Source organism: Wolffia australiana, chromosome 14, assembly GCF_029677425.1.
Source record: "Wolffia australiana isolate 7733 chromosome 14, ASM2967742v1".
NCBI lineage: Eukaryota > Viridiplantae > Streptophyta > Magnoliopsida > Alismatales > Araceae > Wolffia > Wolffia australiana.
This window is the reverse complement of record NC_135848.1, coordinates 9,942,714-9,967,610: the sequence shown is the minus strand read 5'-3', so window position 1 is coordinate 9,967,610 and position 24,897 is coordinate 9,942,714. Positions and strand designations below refer to the sequence as shown.

Sequence of the window (24,897 nt, the reverse complement as noted above, 5' to 3'; positions counted from 1 at the left end):
GGATCAACGAGGTTGCTAGGATTGTCTCAATCTATGCACATAAACACAATCGTCAAAAGGTTTGGCATGGAGAAATTTGTGAGAGTTATCTTACCAATGATACATCGAGTTCAGATATCTTAGGAGAATTCAATTAAAAATTATTTGAAGATGGATATATCGTCATCCCTTGACAATATCCATTGACTGTGAAGATGGATAAAATCTCATATCCGTTGAAAATTTATTTCATCATGTATATGATACTATTATGTTCAGGTCATTATGTAACATGTGCCCTTAGAATTACAAGAAGATTTCAAGCACATCATGCAGATTCCATTGAAAGTTGTGAATATGTATTTTTGGTACTTTAGAAGGACCAAGAATATATACATAATTTATGGAGGTGAAGATTTGGATATTTTGGGTTACATAAACTTCCCCTTTAAATAGGATCTAAATGTTTGCAAGTCAGCATTTGGTTTTCTATTCACACAAAATTAATGTTACCTCTTTGAAGATTCTAAGTAGACCTTCACCCAAAAAATCAACAATGGAAGTTGTGCACATTGTCGCAATGTTCCTTCTATTTTTGTGGCAAAAAATAGCTTACTATTGATGTGGCAAAAATGGTGCCATCGCTCAAGTAAAGAGCTGCATTTATCAAAAGTCAAAGCACACTTTGAGGTGCTTTCAATTACTTTTGGATATTAGTAAAAGAGGATAAATGATAATTAAAAGGGTTCCATCAATCAACAATGTGTAATATCTAATAATGAAGACATTAGCTCAGTATATCATGAGAGTCATTATCCAATAAGTAACTTTACTCCAAGTACGACATTTAGCAAATTATATGGCTTTAAAGCTAACCACACATCCACATATTATTTAAATTCATTAATATGAATCATATCCATTATTATTCATGTTTTATATTTGTAACAAAGTCAATAGACGTGTGAAATGACCAGTGAATTATGGTGGTATTATTATGTAATAATGTCAAAGAGATAGTGATAATTACATATGATTACGCATTCTCTAATTATTTGTTTTTATTTCTTCATATATTATGAATTATTTATGATTAAAATAAAAAAAATAAAAAATACCTTTTGATCCCTTATTTATTTAATTCCTTTTTTTAGACAAATTCCACTTGATTCCCTTGAATCAAGTGGATTGTTCTTACTCTTTTCTTGGAGTTTTATTAAAGTACATGGTTTTTATACATAAAATATCAAATTATAGGTAAAAATGTGAGATAAATAGAAGCCTAAGCCATGATTTGAATCAAAATAAGAGGCCCAATATTCAAGGAACTCGAGAAAGGCCCGACTTAACTATCTTTAGAGACCTTGACAAAGGGAGGCATGATGTGAGGAAATTACTCCATAAATTGGAATTTGAAAGCTCAGCTTTATTCAAGGATAAAAACAAACATTGATAAATTCAGGATTTCAAGTTATAAACACCTCCTGAATTCCTGGAATTAGATCCAAGGGCTGAGGACATTTGGCCTCCTTTATTTTAACTTTCCTTTTCCCATTCTTTGCATCCTATCTCTGAATTTTGTCCCAACACATTATGGGTAACTGTAGTGCATCATATTTTTTGGCTCCACTCTTTCTTTAAGGGTGTCGGGTTAAGATATCTGTGATTCAAATATTTTGATTTTGAGAAGAAGAAAAGATAGCAACATATTAGGCCCAAACCATCATGGAAAAATGTTTTTGTTATCCTTCTTCACCTTTTTCTCTTACCTTTATTCTTAAGTTATCATCCAATCAGATAGTGTAGATCCATAGATTTCCAAATCATCAAACTACTCAAAAAATTTCCTCTTGAAGCAAAAGTTACAGTATTTTTTTACAACCCTAACCAAAGGCTAATTCTGATACTCACCAAGCACTACATGCCACTACACCATCAGCCGATCGCTTTGTGCGCAGTCATCCACAACTGCCACACATGACGCCTGTTCTTATGTTAAGAATTCTCGAAGGTTCCTAAATATCTGATAAATCTCATAGAATTTTTTTAAAATAAGATAGGCACTTATCTATTTCTTAAAAGTATTTTAAATAATTTTCTTTTGTTTTGGTTGAAATTATTTCATAAAAATCATGCAATGTAAATATATATAATATAAAAAATATTTGTAACTGAAAATTCACTTTTTTTGTCACATGCTCCCCATGGAATCGATCCTTACTCACCCTTTACTTGGCAAGAAAATTATTGTTGAATAACTCAGAGCCTTAAAAGGAAATTTTAATCCTGATTTAGTGTTTATCACAGTAATACATTATCTTTAACTTTGTATATGTAGTGTACATGAGAAAAGGAAAAGATCTGATGTGCGATGGACCATGTGGATACTTCGCTAGACTATACATCTAGAGGGTTAAAGATGACTCAAATAACAGTGGATTCATTCGGGGGAAAGGTGATCTGATCATCAAAAAAATTGTTTTGTTTAAAATGTTTATTTTGGTTGCTGATAATCTCATATTGAGGGGTTAAATTTCTCTATTGGTAATTGAGATTATTCAATAGAAAATGTATATAACCGTACTTAAAAATACTTGGTTAGTGATGAATACAGATCGTCTTCACAGGGAACGATGATTAAGGAATTAATTTCTTATGCTAGCGATAATCAACGAGAGGATAGAAGAGGACAAGATTCGAAGACATGAGCTAGTGATGTCGATTAAAAATATGTAAGCTATGTGTTAATTTAACTTAAAGAAGAGAGTAAGTAAATGTGACGGGCATGGTGATGAACGATGATATGAACGAGAATAGTGGTAGGATGTGGAGTGTTACAATGGAGAGGATAGAGAGACGAGATAAGAGAGTACAATGTAAGTGAAGATACGATGATAAACCCTTATTATGCCAACTATGGTGTCGGGAAAGAGAACGTAAGACGAAGACACTTACCTTGGATCCTTACGTTCTGCCAGGATCACGGTGATTTACGAGTGCCGGTAAGCTCCCCCTCTTCTCCAATGCTTCTCCCCAAACACCCAAGACACTCAGAACACTCTTGATGGATTTCAAAACTCACTATCTTTCAATCAGTCTGCACAAGTAGGAAACAAGTTCAAAATGAATTTCACAATGACCCAAGCCTCTATTCATAAATCAGAGGGTATGGATAGAAAGAGGAGGGAAAGATGATGCAACTCTGAAAATTTCAACTCAATCAGAGTTGTAGATCAAAAGTTATGTCCGTCTGAAGTTGAAGAAATCCTGGCCCTTGACATTTTCTCTCTCCTCATCATCGTCATCTTTTTTCGTTTCAGTTAAATAGTCCAACTGCTTGAGATTCTGTGTCATTTTGTCTTTCGCGTGCGCTCGTCGTATTTTGCGCCACGTGCACCTAGGAGAAAGAAAATACAAATGAGAGAAAAGACAAAAAAAACAAATAAATAAAAATAAAAGAGAAGATTCACGGCTGATGTGACGGCGCATCAGTGCGCACCACGTCAGCGCAAAATGATTTTTTTCTAAAAATTTGGTGGACGCGCACGCGCCACGTTGCCGCTGTCAGAATCACAAGAGAAAGAGCCAAAAGTGAATTTTTGTCCTTTATACCTCAGTCTTTGTAGCATTTATTACAAAAAAAATCCCATCTTTTTTCTCATTTGTCCACATCGCTTCATGCTACAGAATTTCAAAAATTGATTCGTTAGCATTAACTGCAATCATCGCTTTGCAAATCGCTAAGCGATTATTGCGTGATGAAATTATTGACTGACGCCAATCATTAACTCCGTTAATGATTGATTGATGCCGATCATTAGATCGATTCTAATTCGTCGTTGTTCGACGAATCGAATGGCGACACGTGGCGGCAAAAAAAAAAGGTTTAAAAATATTTAAAAATTCATATTAATTCAAAGAAAAGGCCAAAAAATACATATAAATATATTTTTTGACTTAGAGAAATCGTATCTTTCCGAATTTAATGTTGAGAAAGTCTAGAAAAATCATATTCTGTCTCAAAAATTATATATTTATTTTAGAATATATGGTTAGGAAAATCCCAAAAAATGCAGAAAATTCAGAAATTCATTCTAAAAAATAGAATTAATTCATTCTAAAAAATAGATTTAATTGTTTTAAGCTTGATAACATGAAAATATGAGTAATTTAATGCAGATAAACATGTAAATATGATCATATAAGGTACTAAAAATGCATGTTATCAGTTGCATTTTCAATATTTCTATACATAGTCTATTCCAGCCTTAACACTCCACGCACCACCAGCACCCACGCTGACATCATTGTGCGCGGTTGACATTGGCGGCACTGTGCTCAGTGCCCCAAGCCTTGGTGTCGCGAGCCGTAACATTACCCTCAATGGGTGCCACATGCCACACAGCTATCTCGGCGCTCTCTGTGCACCAATGACTTAGTCTCCTAGTGATATGTCTCCCCCCCCATAGACATGCGCCAAACCGTGCGAGCGGATCGCGCTCGTGCAGTTGGGCGCATGTGTGAAGCGTTTGTGCGAAAGATCGCGCACAAATTTCGCACACCGCACCGCCCATCACACAGGGGTCGGTGCGGTGCAAAATTTTTTCATTGTGCGAAAATTTTTGAAGCCCACCCACCTCCCGGCTCCCGCCCCCTCTCCGCTGCGATCCGCCCCCTCCACCTCCCGGCTCCCCCCTCCTCGCCGCCGTCCCTTGCACCTGTTGAGTCTGCGGTCGCTCTCCGCCCCCCTGGCCCCTGCTGAGTCGTCTGCCCATCGCTGCCCAGGTCAGCCGCTCCGCTGAGTCCTCTCCTCTGAATATCATGTTCTTGTTCTTGTCGTTTTATCATCTTGTTCTTGTTCTTGTTCTTTATCATCTTGTTCTTGTTGTTTTTCTCTCGTTATGTTCATGTTAATTTTATTATGTTCATGTTAGTCTTCATCTTCATCTTCTTCTCTTCGTCATGTTCTTCATCTCCTTCGTATTCTTCTTCTTCTTCTCTTCTTCTCCTCTTCTTCTTCTTCGTTTCTCTTCTTCATTTCTTCTTCCTTTTCTCTTCATTGCCTCTTCTTCTTATTCTTCTTCGTCTTCTCTTCTTTTTCTCTTCTCCTTCTTCGTTTTCTCTTCTTCTTCTTCTCTTCTTCTTCCTTTTTCTCTTCTTCTCTTCTTCTTCTGTTCTTCTATTCTACTTCTTTTTTTCTTCTACTTCTCTTATTCTTCTTCTCCGCTTCTGCTTCTTCATTTTCTTAATTTTCTTCTCCTCTCTTCGATTCCTCTTCTTCTTTTCTTTTTCTTCTCCTTGTTCTTCTTCTCCTCCTTCTTCCTTTTCTCTTCATCTCCTTCTTCTTCTTCTCTTCTTCTTCTTCTTCTACTTCTTCTTTTTCTTCTCTTCTTCTTCTTCTACTTCTTCTTTTTCTTCTCTTCTTCTTCTCTTCTTCTTCTTCGTTTTCTCTTCTCTTCCTCTTTATTTCTTCTTCCTCTTCCTTTTCTCTTCATCCCCTTCTTATTCTTCTTCTTTTTCTCTTCTTTTTCTCTTCTGATTCTCTTCTTTTTCTCTTCTTCTTCTTATTCTTTTTCTATTCTTCGTATTCATCTTCTTCTCTTCTTCTTCCTTTTCCTCTTCTTCTCTTCTTCTTCTCTTCTCTTCTTCTATTCTACTTATTTTTTTCTCATACTTCTCTTATTCTTCTTCTCTGCTTCTGCTTCTCCATTTTCTTCTCTTTCTTCTCCTCTCTTATCTTCTTCGTCTTCTATTCTTCTTCTTCTCCTTATTCTCCTTCTCCTTCTTCTTCCTTTTCTCTTCATAATGTTTACCACATATATTATGAATCAAATATTAAATAATGTTTAATATTTAAAACAAATATAGAATTAAGGATTTAATAATGTTCAATATGAATTAAATATTTTAAAATTTAATACTATGATTTAATAATGCTTAATAAAATTGCTTAAAAACAGCAAATTAAATATGATTCAATTATGTTTATTTTAGAATTAAATATTTAATAATTTTTACCACAAATATTATGAATTAACTATTAAATAATGTTTACAATTTAAAAAATATAGAATTAAATATTTAATAAATTTTAATATGAATTAAATATTTTAAACTTTAACACTATGATTTAATAATGTTTACTTAAATTGCTGAAAAAGTAGCCACTTAAATATGATTTAATAATTTTTAATTTACAATTAAATATTTTAGTCATGTTTAATAAGAATTAAATATTTTAAAATGTAATACTATGATTTAAAAATGCTTACTAAAATTGCTTAAAAAACATCAAATAAATATGATTTAATAATGTTTAATTTATAGTTAACTATTTAATCATGTTTATTTCATATATTATGAATCAAATATTAAATAATGTTTAATATTTAAAACAAATATAGAATTAAGGATTTAATAATGTTCAATATGAATTAAATATTTTAAAATTTAATACTATGATTTAATAATGCTTAATAAAATTGCTTAAAAACAGCAAATTAAATATGATTCAATTATGTTTATTTTAGAATTAAATATTTAATAATTTTTACCACAAATATTATGAATTAACTATTAAATAATGTTTACAATTTAAAAAATATAGAATTAAATATTTAATAAATTTTAATATGAATTAAATATTTTAAACTTTAACACTATGATTTAATAATGTTTAATTTAGAATTAAATATTTTGTAATGTTTAACACATATCTTGTGAATTATATATTAAATAATGTTGAATAACATCACTTTAAAAAATTTGAAAATGTGCAAATTTGGTGCGGTGTGCGGTGCGTTTATGCGCACATAACCGCACCACCCACCGCCCATGGCCATTTGTGCGTGCGGAAATTCGCACACCCGGTGCGAATTTCCGCACCGCACCGCACGCGCATGTCTACCCCCCCATGCCCTACACAACTAGCGCGCGCCTGCATGCATAGCCCCTATGGTGAGCGCAGACTCCACTCAACGCATGTGTCGCACGTCCAATCAAATCTTGCGCACAGGGGCTGTGCCTCTGCCTGTTCCACGTGCACTCGCAACACTGCATCCCACACACACACGCCTTTGGCACGTACGCAGGCAATGTGTTCGCGGCCTGCCTTGATCCACTGTACTTGTGGCCCGATGAGGATGAGCACCTAATAGGCATTAGCTTAAAATATCAGGGTCGGGAGTCACCATGCATGATGCCTGCGGTGTTCGTGCTTAAAGACTCAATCCCCTATTATGAATCCAAGTACATGGCCATGTCTTCATAGTTAGCACGTAGGCCTCTTTGCAGGAATGCCGCCTACCTTTGGGCCTCACAATCAGCCATAGGAAGAAATATATTTGAATTGAGAAAATAAATTAATAAAAAAATAAGTGTAATAAATTTAATACCTTCTTCTATGCGACTATCTCAATCTTCACAATCATTTTGGGGCAGATCATTATCATACCTCTACTTGAAACAAACAGTTTAAACAAAATTTTAATATGACTATGAAAAGTTCCTTATTTATTTTACATTTTTCACATCCATGTAAGGTGTTAGTCTTTGTTCCTCAATGTTAGACAATGCGTTTAATGGCTAGTAGATTATCTCAAAATATTTCAGTCTAATTCTAGTCCAAAGTTAAGCCTAGTGAGTCATCTTCCTCATACATGTTGCACCCAAAAATATACCAGGACCAAGTGGATTTGATTGAGCACAAGCATGATCACGTTAAATGTATGTAGAATAAACTCTTTTGTTGACACATATCAGTGGCAAAAAATAAATTTTTAAGTGGTAATCATCTAATTATGTGACATAAACCATTGCATTCATGAAACACAGAATCTTTCTTGAGGTTTTTACGCTATATGACCAAGACGATGAAATAAATATAATCTCATTGCACTGACCATAGTAAACTCGTCATATTGAAATGGAGGTCTGGTTAGAACGACCAGTTACAACATCACATTTGGCACGTGAGGAAGATACATCCCAACAATGAAGTACATTTGCAGGTCCTAAAATCATAAGTAGAAGAGTTTTGGCTGGTACAACAACTCTATTGTCCACTTCTAATAAACATGATTGACCCACTTTTGGCTCATTTTCTGGAATCATAGAACTTTCAAAAGTGAGCGACTGTCCATTGGAACTGTTATAGTCTAAATACTCATAAGATTGAGTCGACACCCACCTCCCCCAAACTTGACTTGCACGTTTCCCCCCAAAAAGGCTATGTGTTGAATACATTTATTAGTAAACATAAAATGCACGAGAAAATATGCATTCTATATTTTCACTTTGTTTTTCATGAATTAATTGAGCAGCATTGCACACAACACTTGTTCAATTATCTGTGGTCACCCAATCAAATCTTCACATCATTACAACCGAAGGAGACACAGAGGTGGGTAAAAATCACAAACCTCTATCAAGCAAATGGAATTTTCCTTTTTAAAACTGTAAGAAAGGTCAACATCATCTTCTTTGGCATAATATAATCCCATAACAATCCTTCCTAATTGATTGAAAAAAATCTATATTCCCCAATCAGAGCTTCTGAACTGTGCATAAACCCAAAAGAGAGAGGAAAAAAAAAAAAAAAAATCTCTCTTAACCTGTTCTCAAGTCATTTCTCCAAAGCCTGAAAATTCAGCTTCCACTGCAGCACCAAGGCTGTCATGCCGCCACGCGGCAGACTAACAACGGAGCTTGTGTAATCCACGAGGGGAACCCCATCCCACTACCACTACCTTATCCCTCCCTACCCTCTTCCTTGCTCCCCTCCTGGAAGCTGCCAAGGGCAAGAGAGATAGCCATGGCCGCCGCCGCTGCCATCGGTCTAAGTCCCTACCCCAAAAACCTCATCTTTCGAGCCAAACCCATCACCCGAGCTTCGACCAGAGTCACATTCATGGCGAAAGAGGACGACCCATCACCCCCATCAAGACCCATCTTAGATATTGTTGCAAAGGGGTCGCCTTTGCTCGCTGCCGCAGCGATAACCTTGCCTTCTTTCATCTCCCCCGACGACGCTCTCGCCGTCGGCGGCGAGCTCGGGATTCTCGAAGGCCGGACTCTCGCTCTCGTCCACCCTGTTGTCATGGGGGGGCTCTTCGTCTACACTCTCTGGTCCGGCTACCTCGGCTGGCAATGGCGACGCGTGAGGACTATCCAAGACGAGATCAACGAGCTCAAGAAACAGGTCAAGCCGGCGCCCACCGCCGTGCTCTCCTCCGGCGCCACGGCTTCTTCTTCTCCTCCTCCACCGCCGTCCCCAATTGAAGAAAAGATCCAACAGCTCACCGAGGTGAAGATGATCAGATTAATTGTATGGCTGATTTTGATAATTTGTTGCCTAATTGGTTGAATTTGAAGCAGGAGAGGAAGAATTTGTTGAAGGGTTCGTTCAGGGACCGGCACTTCAATGCTGGGTCGATACTGCTTGGGTTCGGCGTGCTCGAGTCCGTCGGCGGCTGCCTCAACACCTGGTTCCGCACCGGGAAACTCTTCCCTGGCCCTCACCTCTTCGCCGGAGCCGGTAAGAGCTTTGTTGTTGCAATTCAAGTGCCTACAACTGTGTTAAAAGCTAAAGCTGATAGCAAGGGTGCTACTTCTCTTATTAACTTAAGGGTCCGGGCGAGTCAAAAGCTATTGCTGATAGCAAGGGTGCTACTTCTCTTATTAACTTAAGGGTTCGGGCGAGTCAAAAGCTATAGCTGATAGCAAGGGTGCAACTTCACTTATTAACTAAAGTGCGGGGATGAGGATGGGATGGTAGATTTATCCCATCCCGGCTCCGGATGATAGAGGGGACAAGAGGCCTTTATGGGCAACTTTTACCCGAATTACATGCAAATTCAGCAGTTTCTCCTCTATATACCATTGGAGAGAAGAGTTTTGAATCGTGATTTTGTGAACTAAAAAGTATGTTAAAGTCTGTCCAGGACAATGTAGAGACAGTTACGGTTAGGGACAATGCACTTGTTAATCCTCTTGGTTGATCACACACGTTTTCTCAATTTAGGCACTATGTTGACATAGACAATCCCGCACTACACTTGTTGTTCATTAGGATGTGTTTTTCCTGAGGTTGTAACCCTCAACCTTGGCTTTGAAACCATGTTAATATTCAAGTGCCATTAACAGTGCTACTTCATTAATTAACTTAAGCAGGATTTTGAGTTCAAAACTCCCCCACCACACCCGTCGCCCATAACTGTGTGCTGTTTCTAGGATTTGAACCCTCAACAATTGCTCTGAACCCATTGTAAGATTCAAGCACCTACCACTGTGCTAAAAGCTGTAACTTATAGCAAGGGTGGTAGTTAGCTTATTAACTTAGGCTGGATGTGTTACGATTCTGGTTCAAGATTTGAGTTTCACGATAAATCAAAAAACATCTCCACCAAGAATATTCCAAAATATCATTATCTTCAACGTCAAAGTTACAGATACAGATACAGTAGATGATAGGAAGGGAGATCAAGTAGGATGCACTCTCTGTTTCTGTAACCAGAAGATATTGAGTCGGATTGACTCTCCTTCATTACCAGAACTGGGAGGATCTTTGGGCAATCTTGAAGAATGCCCAGCTGGCCTTCTCGGTCTTCCAGGCTCATTTTTATAGATCGTCTCACGTCAATCTTCATTTTAATGGCTCACATGCCACTTAGACTGCATGTGTGTGGTGATGTCTCCTTTTCTTGGCTTCATGATAAGTCCTTAGAGGGACCTTACCAGGATATTGACTTCAAAACTTCCAACTTCTCATCTTCCACTTGCTTGAGGAAGAGGAAGGAAGTCGGCCTCTCTGAAATGTCATTTGTTTGGTGTGTGCAGCGATTACTGTGCTTTGGGCATTGGCGGCGGCGCTCGTACCGGCAATGCAGAAGGGAAACGAGACCGCAAGGAACCTGCACATTGCGCTGAATGCGCTCAATGTTTTGCTCTTTGCATGGCAGATCCCCACTGGTATCGAAATTGTCCTCAAAGTCTTTGAGTTCACCAAATGGCCCTGATTCTTCCTCTCTCTTGGTCTCTCTGGAACACTGTAATGTCTTGTAAAGATGAATACTTTCGTCAAATAAAAGCAATATGGTCTTGGATTCTGTCAATACTTCAAACAGAACGAAATGTTGCTTGTCAGCTCATTCTAGAGTATTTTTCCGGTCATGATTTGGTTTTATTGAGGTGATTCTCTCCATAATTTAGAAAGTGAGCGCCTGAGGTTTTACTAAGAAAAAGAACTCTCAATCTTTCTTTCATAGCATCAATATCAGCAAGTTGTCAACTGGCCGCAGGGTAAAACATCTCGAGTTTGAACCTTCTGCATCTTCTTCAATGGTTATGAATTTAGGATAAACTTCATAAGAGATATATCTCGTTTTCTCCATACCTTAGTTTTTCCTCTGAATCGAACAAAACATTTTCTCAGAATTAGAGTCAGTAGGAGGAGAAAAGTGCACACAAATTGAGACAGGTGTTTAAATAGAATTGAAAATATCTTGGAAAGGAAAAGGAAAAACTCTGGTTTTGTCCCTCAACATGCTTATTCTGCTCACGATTCAAACTTCAATGAAGTGACCTATACTAACTATAATAAATATTAATTTTTTATTAACTGGTGATAATTTGTTTTGAAATTATTAATTGGTAATCAATGGCGGAACACAGCGAAATTTACAGGATTTGTACGCAATGGTGGGCGTGTCCACTCCTTTTTGCACTTTCTATTTCATTTATTTGCTTTATCATCTCTTATGAGCTTAAAAAAATCGGAACTTCATTCACTTATTTCCTGACCTTCCCCATTTTTCTTCTTCATATCTCCCAATATTTATGCCGACATAAATATTAACTATGCTGATGACATAAAGAGGTAATTATCACGGATTTGTAACCATCCTTAAGATATATGCTAAAAAAATTTAATTCTTTTTTTATAAATCTAGATTTAAAGTGTTTTAATGATGTTGATCTAATGGAGCAAATCCAAGGACTAAGGAATCAGATATTTTTTAAAAAAATTCCTCTTTTGTGTTTAAAAATGATTGATTTTAATAAAGTTTTTGGATATTCTATGCCAAAAAGTGAAGACTAGAAAAAATGTGACAGTTTTCTAGATCTTATGATTTTTTTTTTGAAATATTTTCTAGATCCTAAGATATTTTGTTATTCCTGACATTTACACTTCAACCTAGAATCAGGCATATTTCCATTTACTGAGACTTTTCATATAAATGTTTCTACCATGTATAATTTGGGATGCAAAAACTAACTGACATACTATGTTCATCATAAAACTCCATAACCTAAGTATGTGAGATATCCTTACACTTAACATTCCAATCAACCCATAAATCAATTCTAGGTCCGTGAGATATCCTTACACTTAACATTCCAATCAACCCATAAATCAATTCTAGGTCCCAATCTTTCTATATTGTAATCTTCCAATTCTTGTCTTTTATTCATGGTCCATAAGATTTATCATCTTTCTAGTTTTCGTTGTACATGGGCTGTAGAAAAATAGATGTCTTCATAATCTCCTACATTGATACATTATATCCAGTTCAATTTTTAATGAATCTGCCTTCCACTATTTTGTTTACTTGTTATTATTAGGTATGGCCATTATTGGTAGCCACACACCATGTGCTTAAGAAAGATAGATGGGATCACACAAAATCAGTGTGCCTAACGAAGCAGCATGCCATTTTATAACGAAAGACGGGGGGTCACACAAAATCAGTGAGCCTAATGAAGCAGCACGCCATTTTTGTAAGGAAAGACAGGGGATCACTCAAAATCAGTAATCCTAACAAAGCAGCATGCCATTTCTATGACGAAAGACAGGGGATCACACAAAATCGGCGACCCTCCTGAAACCACATGGCATTCGAAGCCAATATAGCCGTTAAGGCTTTGTAGTTCCTGAACGCATATATTTGTTACAAGATGAGTAATTCATGGAAGCCTTAACAGCTATATTGACCTAGAACAGCATGCAGTGGCCTATAACAACTATAACTATAGTTCCGGATTGTCCGGAACATGGATGAAGGACAGGATGGGACGAATTTCGTCCCGTCCTATGTCCGATGTTAGCTAAGGGACAAAGGACAGGACGGTTTTTAGTCCCATCCAGTCCTCCCCGAACGAATTTTTGTCCCGAAATTCATCCCGGACGAAAAAACACATTTTCTATTTTTAATATATTATAATATATTATAAATTGTCCTTGCGAGGCCACATGGCAACATCTCAACCTTCGGATGTGAATCCAGCAGTTTTCCGTCCAGATTCGTCCGTCCATTGTCCGGAGACCTCCGGGCGGATGATTTTTTCGTCCCACAGGGACGAAAACTGTCCCGTCCGGTCCCCGGGACAAATTTTTGTCCCGAAATTCGTCCATATCCTCGGACAGGGGACGAAAAAATCGTCCTGTCCGCGTCCCTGATCTATAACTATAACTCATAATACGTTTAAAATGTTCTTCAACAATCTCATTCGTTTAACATGTTTTGACTGGAGAGTAGAGCATTTTTTAGGCTTTATAAATCTTGATAGGATCAGATATTAATGAACCTTTACTTCACAAACGTCCAGACCTGAGCTAAAGATGCGTCCAATCTGAATTTTTCAAGATCAAGTCTGCTCCATTGGACCAATGCTATGCAGAAAGTTTTAAAGATCTAAAATTTCTAAAAAATTTCAAGTTCTGATGTCTTCTCAGTGAGTAATTTCAGGAGATAGTGGAGGTCAGCACAAATGACATCAAGTGTCAGAAAGATGATACAATAAATGGAACGAAAATGTATATCCTAAAAGGTAACCTTATTTTTAGACATCAGGATGAATAAATGTGCACTAATGTAAACACATCAATAAACCTAATTAAAGGTGTTCAACCAGACAAAATAAACTTCTCGAAACTAGAGCAAGGGTTATCCTCAGATAGGAGCCCTTCAGAAAATGTCGTGAGAAGGGAATGTAGGAACTTATGATATCAATGCATATTCATATGGATTTTAGTGATAATTCTTATTGAGAGCTAAATAAATGACATTAATCATAGCTATTGACTTAAGCCAAATCAATAAACCAATATGAAGATCACGGTAATTCTCAAATGTATCAAATAACAACTTGGATTCTCACCTTTCTGAACAACATGACAATCCATGATTTCTCTCTCTCTCTCTCTCTCTCTCTCTCTCTCTCTCTCTCTCTCTCTCTCTCTCTCTCTCTCTCTCTCTCTTCATGGACGAGCCTTTCTATTTGGCTGCCTGCGCAATTATATGGCTAATGGAACTGGATTCCTCCTTCACAGTCTCCACCAGTGAATCCTGCAGCAAGAAAAAGAAGGTTCTCAACAGAGGCAGACAATCTACAGAGAGATATAGTAATGGATAGAACTAGAGATTGGCATTGAGAAAAAGATTTTGAAAGCGGAAACCTAAGGTTATAGATAAACATCAGAAATTGAAGAAGAGACAGAGATAGAGATAGAGACAGAGATAGAGATAGAGATAGAGATAGAGATAGAGATAGAGATAGAGATAGAGATAGAGATAGAGATAGAGATAGAGATAGAGATGGAGATAGAGATAGAGATGGAGATGGAGATGGAGAGAAACAGGCCACGAAAAGACAGAAATTAGAGATGGACAGACAAGATAGAGGAAGAGGTAAATAAATGGCATATAGATAGAAACAGATATGAGGATGACAGCTATAAGGTTTAAAATTACCTGGGCTGCTATTAGCCGGGCCACAGTTTTCTTGCTCGATTCCTGAAGCTCTCCAGCAATCAGCAGCTCATCAAGTATATAGTAAGCCTAACAACAAACACACATTTACAATAACATAACGTGAGCCTAGATCAACCGCTTTCAAGTCCGAGAAATAAACCCACCTTATGGAAATTAAAAATCAAGTCCAGCTCACAGACCTACAAAAAACGAGGAAAGAAACAATTTTAACGTAAAACGAGAAGTCAAGGGTGAAAGTCAACGATGATGCCTCACACTTCCAAAGTAGCGGTCCAAAATCTCAACAAAGTGATGAATAATCTCAAGGCACTCTAGTTCATTGTCCTCGTCGTTCACGCACATGCAGAAGTAGAGGCTGGCATATCTGCAGCTCGAATTTGAAGTATCATAATTAAAAAAAATGTTAACTCTTTAATTTCATTGGCGTAGACTAATTTCAAGAGAGAAATTAAGATACCGCTTGTAGACTACTTTCAAGCCTCTCCACTCAACGAAGTTACAAAGCTTTGGCCCACGCGTCAGAATTACTCCACCAAGCTCTCGAATAACCTGCCAAGTGATAAAAGCTAAAGAATATTGCGAGAGTGATAAAAAATTGCAATATTTAGCTATCTTTGGACGGAAGAACAAAAAAACAGGAAATGATAATTCTGGAATATTTCATCAATTTGGGGAAAAATTGCGTTTATAATGCAATACTGTTAGACAGTGAGGCCCACTTAGGGCCCATTAAGCCCAGTCAAGATTGCATTGCTTCATGTTGTAAGGGTTGGGCCCATGTGTTATAAATGGGCCCAACCCACTTTCCTTATTTCTCAGTCTATGCCCTAATATGACCGTTGAATCCAACGGTCATATTCTCTTCCTCCGAGCCCTATAAACCCAGAACTGTACATGCTTTTTTTTTGGATTTTGATTTTTCTTTGAGTAAAAAGGGATACTTTTGTTCTCATCTTTCTCCACAATAGTCATTCGATCTATCATGGTATCAGAGCGCGATTGAAGGGTCCGTTCTTTTTTTCCCGTTCGAAGTTGAAGATTTCCGGAATCCTTTCCGGAAGGGCAGTTCGCCGATCGACGGCAGTGCAGTTCGTTTTTGTTTCCGTTCGAAGTTGAAGATCTCCGGAATCCGTTCCGGAAGTGCAGTTTGTCGATCGCCGGAAGTGTCGTTCGTTTTTTTTTCGATTCGACGTCGAAGGTCTCCGGAATCATTTCCGGAAGTACAGTTTGCCGTCGATCATCTCCGAGAAGTTCGCCGGAAATCTTACCGGAAACCGGCAAGTTCCTCTCCGGTCTCCGGAATCTGGTTCTGTGGAAGATTGGGTGTCACTTTCTTCTTCGCGGGGCATCCTTCAAGATTGACTTCAGTTCGATTCTGCTGTCGACGGGGCTGATCGAAGACCTGTTCGGCGGTTGAGTCTCAAGCACTTCAGAAGGTATTGACTCGCTCAAGGAGTCCCAAGTACTTCAGAAGTACACCGGGTCACTCGTGCCCTCACTTTACGCATCTACATAGATTGTTTTTTGTTGTGGCTTTTGAGGTGTTGAGTCCACATGGGGGGCAAATCTTGATCCAAACAGGTGGAACAGGATCTAAAAAAAGAAGCTGAGCTATCATCCATACTTCAACCCATTGATACTTCGCTCCAAATCAGGCCAGTTTTACCTGATTTGGATATGAAGTACAACGGGATTAACGGACAGAAGTGGATAACTGTGGCTCAGCGAACACTTGTAGCACGATTGGGCAGACATCTGACAGATGATCCTCCCCATGAGGATGAGTTTAAAATGTCTCTATGGATCCCTGAAGAAGCACTAATCGTAAATTGGATGATTAAGAATATGGAAGAAGAGCAGAGAGATGATTACATTCTCATAAGTTGCGTTCGAGATCTATGGGAAGAGATACAGAAGTCATGTGCCGAAACCCATAGTGATTATCGAGTGATGGATTTGCGCGACCAGGAGCGCACACTGAAGCAGGGCAGTTTAACAATTTCGTCATTTGCAGCTAAGCTCAAGGCCATTTGGCGAGAGCTTGACCTCCTTTGGCCGACAGGAGACAAGACGTCTCCCTCGTACCTACGGGAAGTAAAATTTCGTACTCTGACCTTCTTGATTGGTGTGAATCCTGAATATGAAGGCCTGCGAAGCCAATTGGTACATCGGGAACGATTCCCGACTCTCTCCGAAGCAATTTCAGAACTACAAGGTGCAGAACGTCGGAGGAAGCTGAATGCAAAAGGAGAAGAGCCCACTGCCCCAGTCACAGTCGCACATTTGGTGAAGAAAGGAGAACCTCGGAGCACCCAGAGCCCGGCTGTCACCGCTTCATCACAAAACACCAAGTCTTCCACGGTTCCCAAGGAAGGTAACCCCTCAGAGCCTATGATTTGTGGGTACTGCAGGAAGGAAGGACATATCAAAAGGGATTGTAGAAAGTTAGCCTGGAAGGAGGAGCAAATTCGGAAGGGAACCTGGAATCCGGGGCAGCAGAAGAAAGCCTACATGACTACCGAAGGAGGAGAAGCCACTCCTGCCCCGAAGGAGAATGAGGGCAGTGAACTTCAAAAGTTGATTCACATGCAGTCCGAAATGAACAAACTGATCCAGAAATTCAGCTCTACGGCCCTGGCCCAATCAGGTGAACACTATGCTTTCACAACTTTCTCTAATAATACCACAATATCAGATCCATGGATCCTAGACTCTGGGGCGACAGACCATATGTCTCCCAAGAGAACCATTTTTAAAACTTATGAATCAAATCTGTACAATCACAAAGTCTTCACTGCTAATGGAGGGATCCTAAAAGTAGCAGGGAAGGGATCAATCCAAGTAAAAGGTCAAATTCTAGAAAATGTATTGCATGTCCCTGATCTGAAAGCCAATCTGTTATCTTTGACAAAGCTAGTTAATGATACAGGTTGGCGCTTTATTCTTGACACAGATCTATGTTTTTGTGTGAAAAGGACACCGGGAGGAGGATTTTATCTGTTAGAAGGGAAGGAGGACTTCTTCTACTAGGCAGAAGTGGAGGAAGGGGCCCAGATCAGCACTTTCCACACACAGAGTGCAGACAGGGCTGTACTCCTCCACCGAAGACTAGGACATCCATCCTTTCCTCTCTTGAAACAAACTCACCCTACGTTGTTTAAGGGGATTAATGTTGAAACTTTGATTTGTGAATCATGCCAATTTGCTAAGCATAAGCGAACTACCTACGCTAGAAATGACCATAGGACTTCCGCTATGCTCGATTGCATACACAGTGATGTATGGGGCCATGCTCTACCATGGGACTCCAACATCATAAGTGGTTCATCATCTTTATTGATGATTTCACTAGATATACTTGGGTGTATCTATTGAAGTCTAAATCTGAAGTACCGTCAGTAATTTTAGCCTTTGTAAATGATTCAGAATCAGTTCAGTAAAGGGATTAAGATTTTAAGGACAGACAATGCAAAAGAATATTTCAGGGGAGAAGTAAATAATTTTCTAGAAAGAAAGGGAATTATACATCAATCCTCATGTGTACACACCCCTCAGCAAAATGGTCTTGCTGAGAGGAAACTCGGACATATTATGGCTGCTGCCCGAGCTCTGTTATTTCAAGGGAATTGTCCCAAGTTTTATTGGAGTGAAGCAGTAACTACTGCTACACATCTGATAAATCGTACAGCATCTAGGACTCTGAATTATAGTGCACCTATAGATCTCTTGTCTAGGGAATTTCCTAATATCAACTTGAAAACTAACCTGACAGCCAAGGTCTTTGGCTGCCTAGTATATGTTCATGTTTTTAATGCAGGAAAAGTGGAGCCTCGAGCCATCAAATGCATCTTTATTGGGTATTCCTCTACACAGAAGGGGTACCGCTGCTACCATCCCAGCTCAAGGTGTTCGTCACCGCCGACACAGTCTTTGATGAAACCAAGACCTTTTACGGTGAAGCCGACAGAATTGAAGGGAATCTGGAAACCATAGCGGAAGCAGGCCAGTTCAGCCAGGAGCCAGGAAGCGTCCACAATGGACCCGACCTTCAAGAAGATGAAGATCCGTTGGCAACTGCTGAAGAGGAAGACCAACCAAATAGTACAAGTCCTCAGGAAGAAGAAGATGTTTCGGGAACAGCACAGCCTGTGGATAATGATCCACAGAATGCCGTAGCACCAACCAACAATGGTTGGTCCATTGCAGTCAGCAAAGGAACGAGAGAATGCACCAGCAAGAAGCGATATCCAGTAAGCCATTACGTCTCCTATTCTCGGCTCTCCGTCGAATACAGTAAGATTATCTCTGCCTTAATGGCAGTCACTACTCCGAAGAATGTCAAGGAAGCATTGGCATCCCCAGACTGGAAGACAGCCATGGATGAGGAAATGCAGGCCTTAAAAAGAAATAATACCTGGGAAATGGTACATCTACCACCAGGGAAGAAGTTAGTAGGCAGCAGATGGGTTTTCACACCAAAGTACCATTCCGATGGTACGATTGCCAGGCTGAAGGCCAGATTGGTGGCACGAGGGTACACTCAATCCTACGGGATTGACTACACCGAAACATTTGCCCCAGTTGCAAAGTTAAACACCATCAGAGTCTTGATTGCCCTAGCAGCAATACTCGATTGGAAGCTCTACCAGTATGACGTGAAGAATGCTTTTCTACACGGAGAACTGGAGGAGGAAGTCTACATGGCGCCGCCCCCTGGATACTTGGATGACAAGGATGTTAGTCGGGTTTGTCGTCTGAGAAAGTCGATATATGGACTCAAGCAGTCCCCTCGAGCTTGGTTCAGTAAGTTTTCTAACACTATGACTGCAGTAGGGTATAGTCAGAGTGAGGGGGATCATACATTGTTCATTAAGCACAACCCGGATGGAAAAGTCAGCATTCTTCTCGTCTATGTCGATGATATTATCATCACTGGAAATGACACCATGGAAATTCAGAAACTTGAAGTCTATCTGGCCAAGTCCTTTGACATCAAAGCACTCGGACCCCTCACTTATTTCTTGGGCATTGAAGTGGCCTACTCAAAGTCAGGTATAATACTGTCTCAACACAAATACATCCTTGATTTGCTAAGGGACACCGGAAAATCAGATTGTCGTCCAGTTGCCACTCCCGTTGACGTGAATATAAAGCTTCGAGCAGAACAACATGCGCAGGACGCACCCGTGGACAAGCACTCATTTCAACGTCTCATAGGGAGACTTCTCTACTTGAATCATACTCGTCCCGACATTGCCTTTGCAGTCAATTCCTTAAGTCAGTTCATGACTGACCCTCGGGAATCTCATCAGAGGGCAGCTGATCGCGTGTTAGCATATCTTAAGGGTTCTATTGGTCAAGGTCTACTCTTCAAGAAAGGAGGCACTCCCACCGTTGTACTGTATACCGATTCAGACTATGCAGGTTCATTTGAGGACAGTCGGTCAACCTCCGGATATTGCAGTTTTCTTGGGGGAAACCTTGTAACATGGCGCAGTAAGAAGCAAAAGGAAGTCTCGCTATCAAGTGCAGAAGCCGAACTTCGGGCACTAAAAAAGGGCGTGTGTGAAGGTATGTGGCTTAAGGGCATTCTCCAAGACTTGCATTTGTTCCCTGGAGAGGGGATGATCTTATACTCAGATAGTAAATCGGCCATTGCGATGGCTAAAAATCCGGTCCAACATGAGCATTACTAAGCATGCTCGGGTAGCCAGACACTATATCAAACAAAGCATCGATGAGGGGTACATTGTTCCCCACTATCTTCCGACAACAGAGCAGGTTGCCGATCTCTTCACCAAAGGCATTTCAGGACCACAGTTTCAAGCACTTGTGTCCAAGTTGGGAATGTTTAACATCTACTCCCAACTTGCGGGGGGGTGTTAGACAGTGAGGCCCACTTAGGGCCCATTAAGCCCAGTCAAGATTGCATTGCTTCATGTTGTAAGGGTTGGGCCCATGTGTTATAAATGGGCCCAACCCACTTTCCTTATTTCTCAGTCTATGCCCTAATATGACCGTTGAATCCAACGGTCATATTCTCTTCCTCCGAGCCCTATAAACCCAGAACTGTACATGCTGTTTTTTTGGATTTTGATTTTTCTTTGAGTAAAAAGGGATACTTTTGTTCTCATCTTTCTCCACAATAGTCATTCGATCTATCAAATACAAAGCAATTTTTTGACGCATTGGTAGACATTTTGAAGAAATAAACAGTAGAAAATATTGGGCACCTTTTGCGGGAAAAAGAAAGGAGAGACCTATGACTTTACTAAACTTATACAGTTCAATGCATAAGACACTTCGGATGATTCTGATTTCTTTTCTAGTTTAGTCAATATTAATTTTAGTGAAAAATCATAATGAACGAAAAGTTATTCATATTAGTTTTGGTCCAGCCAATCCTTGAGAGTCTAATAGTTGATTTTCTATGCCCGCGAAAATACTGAATAGAGGTCTCATGTCATAGAAAAACTTTAGTGATACTCTTTTACAAATGGATATACAGGGACAAATATTTCTTTATAATATTTCACACTTTTCCTTATATCAGTTGGCACTTAACAAAGGAGAAATTAAGAGAAGATGAACACTATCAGTCGATAGAAAGAAACAATGTTCCAAATCACAGAATACCTTAGATCTTTCCTTCTGTGAATATGGAGAGTACCATTTGGTCAGCCTCACTTTGCCTTGGCGGCTGATTAGAAGAACAAAGTGAATCTGAAAACCCAGAATTATAATAAATGGTTATCACGGAGACAAGGTCTCTTGCTGTCTGATATATATAAACTTTAATGAATCCTAGAATGAATTCCTGGCACAGATAAACAGCGAAACATCCAAAACATAATCAAATGAAAACTTTAACAAATCCACGTTAAATCAAATCGTCCGATCAGAAAGAATGTGAGAAATGACACAAAGTCTTATAAGACGAAGAATTAAGAATCCTTAACACAGATTTTCAGGATACGATTGATGGAAATAGTTAAAAGTTTAAAGAATAAAATTACGTAAAATGCGTAAAATAAACAAGACTAAAGTTTAAAAAATTGCAGCCTGAATACACTATGTTGACATAAAATAATATTAAAGTTTTCGAATCACAGCCCAAGACTTTTGCTTCCACTTTCAGGAGATGGCTTCGGCTAAGAAGAAAATATGGAAATAGTTTTGGTGGCCTAACGTGCATTTTTTTGTGACGAAACTCAATAACCATATCAATAGAACGAAGAAAATGTTTTTGGGAAAGAAATGTTGTGGGCTAAAAGACCGCAGATTAAGGATTTAGAGTTGTTTCATTTAATATTTCAATCCTCATTTTGACTTCTTTTCTTTGTCCCTTCCCAGATCTAATTTGTCGAACTTCTGGAATAAAGCTCATCCCCAAAAAATGTAGAAAAATTAAAATTCTTGCTTACCGGACTCGATTTACTCTTAGCAACAAGAATCATGAACAATCATCATCTCAAATCACTGCAGTGGGTTAACCAATAATTAACCATTTAGTTAAGACAAATATCACCCCAAAAGAGGACAGCGGACTAGGTCAACAAATTCATCGACACATTGAATAATTTGGGGATTCCTAAGCAGAGATCTGCGACTTTCATGCATCACACTTCAACAATTGGTTTTTCTTTTACCTCTTTTCTCTAGTATTCCCCAGGTCGCCGTAAAGAAAAAACTCCCAAATTACAAAGTAAGAACAGCATAGTTATCGGATCCAGCAGACTCTCCGCAACCAGAATCAGGACTAGATCACCGCAGAAAATATAGACCTTATGAGGAAAATTAAGGCGAGCAAATGCAATGATGCAGAAGAACGTACCATTATCGAAATTACCGAGATCGATGGAGTCAATTATCAGATCGGCGACAAAGAACGACGAGCAGCGGGAAGGAAAGCGACCTCGGTATCAACTGCGAGAAGAGAAAGCAAGCGTCGAATACTTTCTAATTAATACGAAATGGCCTTTTAGATCCGGAAAAATAATTAAAGATTATAAAGATCTAGTAATTTTTTTTGTAGCCGAGATAAACCAATGAATAACACATGAACTATGAGTTTAGTCATGAGATGGACATTTACAGCCAAATTTTGTTGTGTCCGATGTAGAAATCGAATTTTCAGCCAAATTTTGTTGTTTTTTAAACGAGTTTTTTAGATGTGCAGGTGCTCAGATGAGCTAAGGGACTGAATTGACAGATCAATAAATTTTAATCCCCACAAGCTCAAGGCATAATGATAAAAATGATGAAACATGCCTCTCGGTTCATAGTTCATAGTTTTCTTGTTTGGTAGATTCATGGTTCTTAAAATAGCTCACGAACGATAATTAACATATATCTTTCACATTTTAAACTTTTTTTCCATGTAACCTGGTTGTCTGAAAATTCTGATAAAATTATTCAAATCTAATAATAATCATGGCCTCGGGAAAAATCCAGAATAATACTTAAAATTGTTTCTTACATATTTTGCTTGTTTGTCCCTCGTAGAATAACATAAAACATGAACGGTACACGTGCGTGATGGATAAATGTGAATGAAAGAGATGATAGCATGCAACATTATTGTTAAATCATGCATAATTAATGATACTTATAGTGATAATACATGATAATTATGCAATTTACCTATACAGAAATGCATTTCTCAATGTGTTTTTATTGATGACAAATGCATGTAGTGTGGCATATACAACTTCTAGAGGGAGACAACAAGCGGAATTTTGCGCAAAAAATTGAGGAACATATGCTTTTTTTATCAGTACCAAACTGTCAGTAAAGATATAGTAAACATTATTTTGGCTAAAAATTAAGACATTAATATGTTGACAGATATAACAGTTTATCTCACGACTCATTACATCTAATTTGTTGTCTGGAGACTACACTGGTTATTATGATACATATTATTAGAATAAATCTTATGGTTGCAAACTTGAATCGTTCCACGTTAATTGCTTCCGTCAAATTTAGATTGGGAGTCATATTAGCAATACATCATCACTGTATCTATAATCAAATTTATTTATATTACGACATTTTGAGGGGGGTAGCTGTAAACGTCAAATTCCCAAGTTGGTTAATATATTATTTTATAAACCATTCAAATCGATAACATTTTTTTGTTTTTCATTTTAGTTTTGTCTACAATGTATATTTAATAAAGACTCTTCGACATTTAGAGGGGTAGCTGTAAACATCATATTCCTAAGTTGGTTAATGTATCCATCGATAAACCACTTAATTTGATATCCTTTTGTTTTGTTTTTCCTGTTAGTTTTATCTCAGTTATATCAATTAATAATGATTCTATGGCATTTAGAAAGGTAGGATAAACATCATATTCCTAAGTTGGTAAATGTATCCATTCCTAAGTTAGTTTTATCGTAGTTTGATAATATTTTTTCCTTTTTAGTTTGATATCAATCATGTCATTTAATTATGATTCTACGGCATTTAGAAGGGTTGTGGGAAACATAAATAATTACCAGGCTGGTAGTATATTATTTATAAACCACTTAATTTGTAACAATATTATATTATTTAATAATGATGCTATGGCATTTAGAAGGGTAGCTGTAAACATAAAGAACCCTAATTTGGTCAATATATTAATTTACAAATCACTTGCTTTAATTACCTTTTGTTTTGTTTTTTCCTTTTAGTTGGAACTCTTTCAAATCATTTAATAACGATTCTATGACATTTAGGAGGGTAGCCGTAAACGTCAAATTCATAAGTTGGTCAAAATATCCATTTATAAACCACTTATTTTAACATTTTTGTTCGTTTTTAGTTATATCAATATTATATCATTTAATAATGATGCTATGGCATTTAGAGGGGTAGCGGGAAACATAAAAAATTACCAAGCTAGTAGTATATTATGATATAAACCACTTCGATAACAGTTTTTTTCCTTTTTAGTTTTATCTCTGCAATATACTTTAATAACGATTCAATGACATTTAGAAGGGTAGCCATAAACATCAAGTTATCAACCTGGTTTACTTAGTATTATATAAACCACTTAATTTGAAAGCAATTTTTTTTGTTTCCCTTTTAGTTTTAGCTCTATTATATCATTCAATAAAGATTCTATGATACTGAGCAGCAATGCGTACTCATCAAA

General features: G+C 38.1%; 2 protein-coding genes across 2 annotated transcripts; one reads left to right on the top strand and one right to left on the bottom strand.

The window, feature by feature from the left end:
* Positions 1–8,725: 8,725 nt before the first annotated feature.
* On the top strand, positions 8,726–11,084 carry LOC144711861 (plant/protein). Its single transcript, XM_078585961.1, has 3 exons — positions 8,726–9,283; positions 9,355–9,514; positions 10,816–11,084. Exons 1-3 carry the CDS (start codon positions 8,792–8,794, stop codon positions 10,992–10,994), a joined length of 831 nt encoding a protein of 276 aa, XP_078442087.1. The 5' UTR covers positions 8,726–8,791; the 3' UTR covers positions 10,995–11,084.
* A 2,966-nt stretch (positions 11,085–14,050) lies between these two features.
* LOC144712236 (AP-1 complex subunit sigma-1) lies at positions 14,051–22,744 on the bottom strand. The gene is made up of 7 exons (XM_078586455.1): positions 22,585–22,744; positions 21,387–21,473; positions 15,208–15,299; positions 15,006–15,114; positions 14,894–14,929; positions 14,730–14,816; positions 14,051–14,324 (listed from the first exon to the last, which is right to left on the bottom strand). The coding sequence occupies exons 1-7, from the start codon at positions 22,585–22,587 to the stop codon at positions 14,253–14,255; spliced, it is 486 nt and encodes a 161-aa protein (XP_078442581.1). The 5' UTR covers positions 22,588–22,744; the 3' UTR covers positions 14,051–14,252.
* Between the last annotated feature and the right edge of the window lie 2,153 nt (positions 22,745–24,897).